This window comes from Drosophila montana, unplaced genomic scaffold (genome assembly GCF_035044405.1).
Source record: "Drosophila montana isolate Dmon_TW-CO22-7 unplaced genomic scaffold, ASM3504440v1 contig_1083_1, whole genome shotgun sequence".
NCBI classification, from domain to species: Eukaryota; Metazoa; Arthropoda; class Insecta; order Diptera; family Drosophilidae; genus Drosophila; species Drosophila montana.
The window spans coordinates 1,404,070-1,413,806 of NW_026996074.1; the positions used below are offsets into that span (position 1 = coordinate 1,404,070).

At 37.0% G+C, this 9,737-nt stretch overlaps 1 protein-coding gene across 1 annotated transcript; it reads right to left on the bottom strand.

The window, feature by feature from the left end:
• Positions 1 to 8,130: 8,130 nt before the first annotated feature.
• LOC135440410 (uncharacterized) lies at positions 8,131 to 9,324 on the bottom strand. Its single transcript, XM_064699542.1, has 4 exons — positions 8,935 to 9,324; positions 8,706 to 8,878; positions 8,430 to 8,647; positions 8,131 to 8,184 (listed from the first exon to the last, which is right to left on the bottom strand). The coding sequence occupies exons 1-4, from the start codon at positions 9,318 to 9,320 to the stop codon at positions 8,131 to 8,133; spliced, it is 831 nt and encodes a 276-aa protein (XP_064555612.1). The 5' UTR covers positions 9,321 to 9,324.
• Positions 9,325 to 9,737: the final 413 nt, after the last annotated feature.

A 9,737-nucleotide genomic window follows, 5' to 3' on the forward strand; every position in this document is an offset into this window, starting at 1 on the left:
ACTTGTTATATCCTGAACCCATTGAAAATAAGTAAAAAGGGTATAATGTATTTGTGCAAATGTATGTAACAGGCAGAAGGAAGCATCTCCGACCCCATAAAGTATATATATTCTTGATCAGCATCAACAGCCGAGTCGATTTAGCCATGTCCGTCTGTCTGTCTGTCCGTCCATCTGTCTATGTCTACGTCTATGTATGAACGCAAGGTTCTCAAAACCTATAAGAGTTAGAGACTTGAAATTTTAGCTGTAGGTCCTCCTAGTCCATGCGCAGATCGAAATCCTGTTTTTTGATCAATTTTGGTAACTAATAAGAGCTAGAGTCATCAAACTTGACATATAGCTTCTACAATAGTATATATATATCAAGTATCTTTCATTTTATAGCTACCGCCACCTCCCCGTTATCACCTAAAAGCTATAAATTATGTTAGTAAACCAAATTATATTGCCTAACTAATTAAGCCACAATTTAAATGCAATTGTCATTTTGAGAATACACAAATATTTTATGGTATAATAAGATCTTCTACTGAAAATTTCATCAAGATCGGTTAAGAAACACGAAAGTAAATGTGTTTTGGCCTGCAAACACGTGCAGCAGCAAGCGCAACTTCCAAGACTTTCTGTATACATGTACACACACACATTCATGCGCGTCTGCTTTGAATTCTATGAGCAGCATTGCAATTGCGATTGTATTTTTTTCTGTGCTGCTATTTGAATTCGTTTTTTTTCACATTAAGTCTTAATTGTTGCTGTGGCTATTGAGTAGAAGTGGCGGAAAGCAGCGCGATCAGTTACGAGTTCGAACCTTGCCATTTTGTTTTTTTTTGGCTGGTGTAGAAAGTAATGCGGACATTTGCGAGTTTGAACCCTGCCAAGGGAACATTTTTTTTTTAAATTTATCTTTATTACTACTAAATCAAACGAGCGCGAACCGCGAGCTGCATCTGATGTTGGAAGAAGAGGGTTCAGGGTATCCCCTAGTCGGTAGCTCCCGACTAGAACCTCTTACCTGTTTTAATTTATCTTTATTATGCATTTGCTGTTGGAATAAGAGGGTTCAGGGTATCCCCTAGTTACTTGTAGTTATATTGATGATTACATCTTCTGAGTTCAACCATAGTTGTAATGCAGCGGACTTATGGTTTTCCCATGTTATTAAAAAATCCTCAGTTGGTTTCGAGCCAATCTCTATTATTGATTTATATTTAACTAGCGGGTATAACCCGGCCTTAGCCATAGCACGCATAAAATAAATTTTGTCAAAAACCATTGAAAATGATTTTAAAACTGATCGGACGTTAAACAAACAACTTTCATACAAGCGTTTCCACAAATTTACCACAGTTGCGGGTGGAATTTCCGAAATCACTGAGACACGTATTCATTAAATTCTTATGAGGAGCTTTGAAAATATGTTAGAAGCAAATCGGACAAAACTTAAAACTTCACGCAATCAATCTTTGAATAGCACTTTCCACCGTGAAAGCTTTGATTTTGTGAAAAATGTGAAACACGCCTCAATGATTTTTTATGTAGATGCTTGGGAATGAATTTGAGGGCGAAACGTCACCTACCCAATCTTTGACCCCCATTTCCACCAAGGAGGGATGGATTTTCCAAAAAGTGCGAAACACCCATCAGATAAATTTTGAAAAAGACCTTTGAAAATGTTTTTGCAGCCGATCGGATGGTAAACAAGAAACTTTCATACAACCGTTTTCCGCCAATTTACCACTGTTGCGGGTGGAATTTCCCAAATCGCTGAAACACGTTTTCATTAGGTTCTTATGTAGAGGTTGAAAATAAGTTCGATGCTAATTGGACAAAACTTAAAACTTCATCAAATAAAATTTGAATCGCACTTTCGACCAAGTATGCTTTGATTTTGCGAAAAATTTGAAATGTGAAATTCGTCTCAAATAATTTGTCATATATGTAGATCCTTAGATATGAATTTAAGCGCGAAACATCACCCACCAAATCTTTGACCCCCATTTCCACCAAGGAGGAATACATTTTTGGAAAAGTGTGATACACCCCTCAAATGAATTTGAACAAAGATCTTTGGAATTAAGTTTGAGGTCGATCGGATGGTAGCCAAAAAAGTTGCATACAAACGTTTTTCGCGATTTTTGCATACTTGAGGGTGGAATTTCCCGAAACCCTGTCTTAACGTGCACCTTCATCACATTAGGTAACTACAGTAAAAATTTCAGCTTCCTAGCTGTTACGGTTTTGATGTGCGTTGATTACCAATCAGTCAGTCATTCAGTCAGGACAAACAGTAATATTTATAGAGATAGGCATTTTTTAAGAATACATATATACAATAGTTGTCCCCAGTCCATGACGTATTTGTCGCTGGGGTCTTCTTCTAAGGTCAATTCGAATAATAGCTAATTATTTCTGTGTTCAGTTTTTGCAATGTTGCATACCTGACACTTATTTATTCTATTCTGAATAAGGTTTTTAATATTCGGGAAAGTAATACTTTTCTTTGAAAAGCGAAAAAAATTTCTTTATGTCTGTGTGTAACAGATCTCTGCGAGTGTAGAAAAAACAATCTCTTTTAATTCTGCATAAGTTTATATGTTTGTTAATTTATTGGTGGATCTCATAACCTCCGTTGTTTTATTCGGACTGACAATATGAATGTAGCCCATTTTTTCTTGTACATATTTATTCTTTTAAAAGTTTATTTGCATGACTACAAGTCTTTTCTACATACATGATTATTATTTTAATATTATGAAAGTATTTAATTCCTTCTACTTCATTTGTGTTGGTTTTGGAAATTTGACTTTTCTTGTATAATTATTAGTTGTAGTTTCAGTTTTCTATGTATGACCTTCAATATCCTCTTGGGCACTATGGATAGTTGCCACTATACTGGTTGGAGTTTCTACTAGTACAATTTTATACCCATTATTAGTTGTAGTTTCAGTTTTCTATGTATGACCTTGAATATCCTCTTGGACACTATGTATAGTTGCCACTATACTGGTTGGAGTTTCTCCTAGTACAATTTTATACCCAGCACCCATTGAAAATGGGTAAAGAGAGTATAATGTAAATGAAACACTTGGAGCTTAGATCAGAATTATCCAAAGCCCTTATGCCGCGGAAGCCCCGTCGCCAGAATGCTGACCTAGCGCCTCGTGACTACTTCTGGATGGACACTCAGCGCGCGCATGCGATGCATCGGATGTCGTCGCTGTTAACCAGCAGCAATACAGAGTCAACGAATATGGGCAATGCAGTTTGTAGCGAGGGCATCCGGCATCTCGGCGGGATCGGCAGAAGCGGATTTGTTTGTGTTAACTTGTATGTAACACGCAGAAGAAAGCATCTCCGACCCCATAAAGTATATATGTATATTCTTCATCAGCATCAATAGCTATGTCGGCCTAGCCTTGTCCGTCTGTACATCCGAAATTTTGGACGTAAGTCCTTTTAGTGCTCGCGCAGAAGAGCTTGTTTCGTAATCGATTACTTGCCAAGTTTCCAAGCAATCGATAAAAATCGACGTCGAAATCCTGTTTTTTGAGCAAATCTCTTAGGGTTTAATATCTTAAGTCACCAAACTTGACATGTAGTAAGAACGTGTGCTTATATTGGCACGTGTTTGCAGCAGCTAGCGCAAATTGTTTCCGTATATGTATATGTACAAACTCACATTCATGCGAGTCTTTATGGAAGCACTAACCATAAAATGCATAGACATGTCAAACAGCAGAATAATCGTATCCCGATAAATCGTCAACAAGGGAACCCCAAGGGTGCCTGCGGCCATTTTAGTGTGCCCAGATAGAGTAAGACTGCTAAGAGTGGCAGCCGAACGTCCGGCCTCAAAAGCCGAACGTTAAGTATGAAGCCGCATCTTGCTCAGCGCACAACGTCGCTGCGGCTGATGCTATTTGCTAATATATGTATGTTAGTTTTAAATCCTTACAGCCCAAATACATATGTGTTTATGCATGTGCAGAGTTTGCTTCGCTCCCACTCATTGCTTCTGAAAAACCCCGAGATCTACAAACATACATATGTTTGTATTGGGTAGATGTGCTTCTGTTGTATTTCGAGAACGGCTTTCAGATGCCACTCTCAGCGGTCTTACTCTATCTGGGCACACTAAAGTTGGACAATATTTTAAGTATCTTCCGTTTGGATTCAAGAATATTTACTAAGCCTTAAATACGAAGCGATTTTTGGAAATACCACATGCAACTATGGTAAATTCCTGGAAAACGGTTTTAGGAAATACATTTTTTACCAACTTTTCTCAAAATCCACCTATCTTAGATGTGGGCCATAGGTTGAATGGGCAAAGTTTCAGCTCATTTCAAAAGTTATTCAGGTAAATTTAATAATTCACTCTTTTCGGAAATTCCATCGTGTCTGTGTGGAAAATGTAGGTCAAAGTTTGTATGGCCAATGTTTTAAGAACCGTTCGTTCGGATTCAAATTTATTTTCAAATCTATACATAAAAACTTAATGGATACTGGTTCAGCGACTGGGGTTGAAAACAAAAATTTGTGGACAGGAAAGACCGGGAGATATCTGCTAGTATTTATATATTTAATTGAATAACTTTAATGTTTTCTCTTGTTATAACTATTTTTGAATTGATAAAAATATCTCGAGCCTGTATAGATTGTCACCTTTAGGCAAATTAACAGACGAATGGCTTCATCGGCTCGGCTGTTGATGCTCATCTTAAATAAAGGTATCTGAACGCATAAGATTACTATTTAAAACCGGATACAGATTATTAGAATTCATAACATTTTACAATTTGAATTGTCAAGTTGTAGAACTTTGTGGGCAAATGAAACTATAGCGGAAGCTGGTTGCATGGAGGATATATCACAAAAGATGTGACATTGGTTGTCTTTCAAGCCAGTCAAGGGGCGTGCTATAAACGCAAATATTGATTTATTGATTGAGTGCTCCAATCCTTTGTTAGATGCTGGGACACTCCAAAAGTGATTAGGATCCATACACAGGTGCGAAATATTCTTTGACGGATAGTGCCGTCGGAAAAACTTTTTACGTGTGTTGTCAGTTAAGGTAATTCCCTGTTCTGATATCTTAAAGTGAACCTCTAAAGGGACTACACGCGTAGGCTCTGAGTTCATTTCCAGCACCGCCTTTCGAACTGCATCGTCACCAGTTAGGGATTCCATATCGCCCTGAAACAAGTAGAGCACATTGCACGCCGCACCCTGTGCAAGCATTTGTTTTTGTTTTAAGATGAGTTCGTCGTTATTTAAGATAAGCAGAAGATCCTTATCTGGTATTATGAGAGTGCAAGGAAGAGACATTTGGTTAATTGAATGCTCATATACAAAGGCAGACAAAGACGTAAATATTGGTTCATTGGTACATCCCATAAGGCGGACACCACGAGTTGTTGGCTCTAATAGAAAATGGCGGACCAGTTGATCTCCATATTCTGGTCCTGTCACCAAGCCGGGAGGTGGCTTGGCTACCCGTAAGACCAAGCCAAATGCATTTCGGTAGGTAGTTGAGTTACGAATAAGAAATGTCCCGGGTATCGCATTGCGTAATAAATCAACCGCTTCTTCACGACTCATGTTAGGCTTATACCAAAACTGTGAGAAGTCTTTTGCAAATTTAACTAAACGCGGTTCAACTTCTTTGGTGAGACTGATACCATAGACATGCCGAAGATTCCGATTGTCTTGCTCTGATGCAGAATTCTCGTTAACCATTGGAGTATTTGATATATTGGGTGTTGGATATGGACTGACACAGCGTTCAGAGTTAAATGTTCTTTGAACAAATGGAAAGGTAGGCGTCTTGGATCGCTTCTTTTTCACCAATTGTAATTGTGGATATATTTGTTTGGTAGAAGAACATGATTCAGCATCAGATAGCTCCATGGACCCAATCTGCGCTTCTTTTAGGTCCTTGCTGTCAAGATAAGGCCTGTTTAACGTTTTTTGGAGTTCATCCAAATCTCTCTGAATTGTTTCATCGTGTGCTAACTTTATCGAAATGTCTCTTTTTGAGTGTACATCATGCACTTTACGTTCCATTAGCATATGTTCGAACTCTTGCCGGGAGGGTGTCTTTCGCAGCAATGGACACGAAGCAGAAATGCTGGGTCGAACGGTTTTTCGAATTGTATACGAACAGGCTTCAGGATTTTTGTGTTCAATGATTTTGTTTTCCAGTGTCTCAATGCACACATTTCTGTCGACATGGTTTAAATCGCTTGTATCAAACCCTTCTGGAACGTTTCCATATGTGAATGGAAGTGCATTCTCACGAGCATGGTATGGAATATTATCTTGATCTGTTTCCGAATTATCGAGCTGTTGAGCAGTTTGCACAATTCCGCTCAATGGAACAGATGGTCTATTATACACCGACGCCATTGAAAAATAATGTTTCAAAACTTGATCGTTTATTTTTACAATTCGTAAGATATAAATAGTTTTTCTATATACATATGTATGTATGTATGTGCAGATATAAATGCACACGGTTTACGTCGAGTCGCACAGAACACACGTCTGTTGAGAACCAATACTGATACTTGACTAATTAAAGAAACTATGGACTAGTCATTTCGTACATAATGCTCTTACACAGGGTGTTATTATTGTTACAAGAAATTGGAAATAAATTGATGGAAGTATTTCCAGGACTAGTCTTGATGTAGCTCCCCTAAACCTTACAAAATGTAATCTATTACTATTACTCTTTAATACGCTATAGTTATAGCAATATACAGCATTTTGTTGGGTTTAAGGGAGCTATAATTAGGACAAGTTACAGCGCGTATTGCCAATTTCAACACCTGTGAATTCGCAGGCTGTAAATATGGTCGAATTGATAACAGCAAAGACAATGAAAGACATAAATGTTTAGTATTTAATCATGGAAGTGTACAACTTTGTCGACTCGTATTAAATGTATTTTTTATGAAATATTGGTTGTTCCGAATTTTAAAATCCTATATTTCGTAATAAAAAGAAGCAAAAAAAAAACATTTTTGTAATATCTTTTTAACCATAGTTCAAAATTATTGTAACCTATTTATTACTAGAAATATTATAAGCGTTGCGATTGTTAAAATCGGTGAAATTTACTCAAGTTTTGGTAACATATACGTTTAAAAACGCCAAAAACTAAGAAATAAATAGTTCACCATAGGAAAGAAAAATACTGTCTTCACAGAAAAAATGCTAGATTTGTATGCGAATGTTATTGTTGGACTGTAGACCACATGCTGTTATCTTTTTTAGAAAGCCTTCCAATCTCTTAATGATGAAAGATCTTCATATTCCATAATTTCCAATTGTATGCAGCCAAATATTTTTGGCTTAAAAATAATGCTGATTGCAGCCACAGATCAATTCTATTTTTTCCCTTTGCTACAAAGCAAATAAACTACCTTCGAAAAAAAGTATGTTTTCTTAATGTTTCCAAAACTTTCTTCAAATTATTTCATTTACAATTTATAAAGTATACTTCGGAAAAAATTCGGATAACTAACAGGTAAGTCGAAATATCGGTGTATCAAGAATTTTTCGATCGAAAGTAAAGTGAAAAAGTAATACCGTTTTTTTATATTTTGGTCAGTTTTCAATGCTTGGTTATCCTCTATAATGTCGAAAATAATTAAATCAATACACATTTTGAAAATAGTAAGTTTATAGTATGCGCCAATTTTAAGTAAAATTGGTAATATGAACTTTTTATCATGATGCCCATAAGACTTCGTTGAGTAAGAATTAAAAATGACAACTATTTATTATACAAAAACTATTTTTTGAATATTGGAAACTTTAACATATATTGGTATCACAAAAAATTATTGATCTTAAAATATCTATGTTAAAATAACGCAGTCCACTGTAAATTTTAGTTAATCTAAATTGTAAGCCATACTAGTTATATGCGCATACATCATTGCTAAATTAAATTAAAATAATCCGTTTTTTGTTTATAATAATATAGTTAAGAAATGCACAGAATACTAATGGGTAGGTTCAGGGAGCAATTATTTTAACCCATACCAATTTACAGAGAGGAACAATTCTTAGGATATAATGGATATTTCCTTAATACGCATGTCTCGTTTTGTTCTAGGTGGTGGAATCGGCGCTGTGGTCAGCAGACTTGGCAATTGACTGGAATTGCTGTTGTAATCGCACTTTTCAATAGTTCCAATAGATATATCGGGCTTGCTCTGTGATAGGTTAACTAAAGGTGTTTTTTTTTGCTTCTGACAGAATTTTTTTAGAAATAAATCCCTCCATTCGATTAGCTTGGCAGGCTTAAAGAGTATGTATACACTGCTAATTACTAAACCAGATATCAGCAGTAATAAAATAAATCCGATCAAGAATACCAACGAAGTGAACTGTTTATTATTCACTTCAACTTGATCATTCTTAGGAGTTGTAGGAGGTGTAGTAATGCGGAGTATAGGTCGAATAGGACGATTGGGCAGACGAGCATCTTTTGTTAATGCGATATCGGAACATGACCGAAACTCCTCTTGAGGACCACAGCCAACTGCACCGCTTCCATTGTCACATAAGCCCCAATTATTTCCGGCTATATAGCGCCACTGTAGCACGCATTGATTACACAACAGGTCTGCAAAAATAAAATAAAATAAATACGGAAACAGTGAAAAAAAACTAAATAACTTTACCAGGCAATTGCGCTTTGATTTCATAAATGCGACTACCATTACGGGGATAGAATCGACTGTTCAAGTCTGTTGGACTACGCTGCGAGGGCGAACCGCTTATTATAGGCAACACGTTTTGATCAAGGCAAAACTGCGTAGCACTTGGCTTCGGGCATAACCTAAACTCAAAGTACCTGTGAATAAAATTTTTTAACCGATAAACTTTATTTGTTTACTATTTTTCTCTTACCCCATATGACTTGCAGTCAACTCCACACGAATAATCATTTCGGAGCTCGGCAAATAGCTTCGAACAACAACACCCTGTCCCCATTGGCCACCATATTCATGTGGGCGTGGCTCAGGCAAGTCCCAGGCATCGCCACACTCCCCACATTTTCCTCCATTATGCTTCCACTGTCGAGTGAAACCACCGCAATAGAGTTCATGATCATTGTAGTCTGGCGGAGTTTGAAATCCATAACGCCAAGCCGATGCCCTACTTGGGGGTTCGATAAGTCTTCCATGCGCATCGCCGTAATGAATAAAACAGGAGATAACTAGGCACAAAATAAGAAATGTTCGTGAGTTGGGCTTGATTTGGCTATTTCTAAACCCAGGTTCTCGCCATGACATCCCCTAAAAAAAATAAACTTGAAAATGAATTTAAATAGCTTAAGTCAGATAAACATCTTAAATTCTAAAACATTTTTGTATAAAAAACTTGTTTTTTTTACAAGCATCTCCCGACGCACCGTTCTCCGGTTGCGTTTCGGTTGGGACGGTAAAACTTTCACCACGCATACATGGGATCACGCGTTCCATCGACCCACCCTCCCGCGCAACGAAGTAAAAATTAACCACAAATAACCGCCAAATTTTCGCTATTTTATGCATTACACGCCAAGAAAGAGCAAACCGACGCCACCGGGGTCAAATTAATAATGTTCAAAATCATATTGTTTTAATTATTGTAATTGTAATTATTGTAATAATTAATAATTGTATTTATTCCTGGCACCTTAACAGCCCATTGTCCCTGTTACGATCCAA

Excerpts from the sequence above, each read along its gene's own strand:
- LOC135440410 (XM_064699542.1), bottom strand. The coding sequence starts at position 9,320 with ATGTCATGGCGAGAACCTGGGTTTAGAAATAGCCAAATCAAGCCCAAC. Across the intron at positions 8,648-8,705 it reads AATCAAAGCGCAATTGCCTG|ACCTGTTGTGTAATCAATGC; the intron begins GTAAAGTTATTT and ends TTATTTTTGCAG. Across the intron at positions 8,185-8,429 it reads CAACTCCTAAGAATGATCAA|CAATTCCAGTCAATTGCCAA; the intron begins GTTGAAGTGAAT and ends CGATTACAACAG.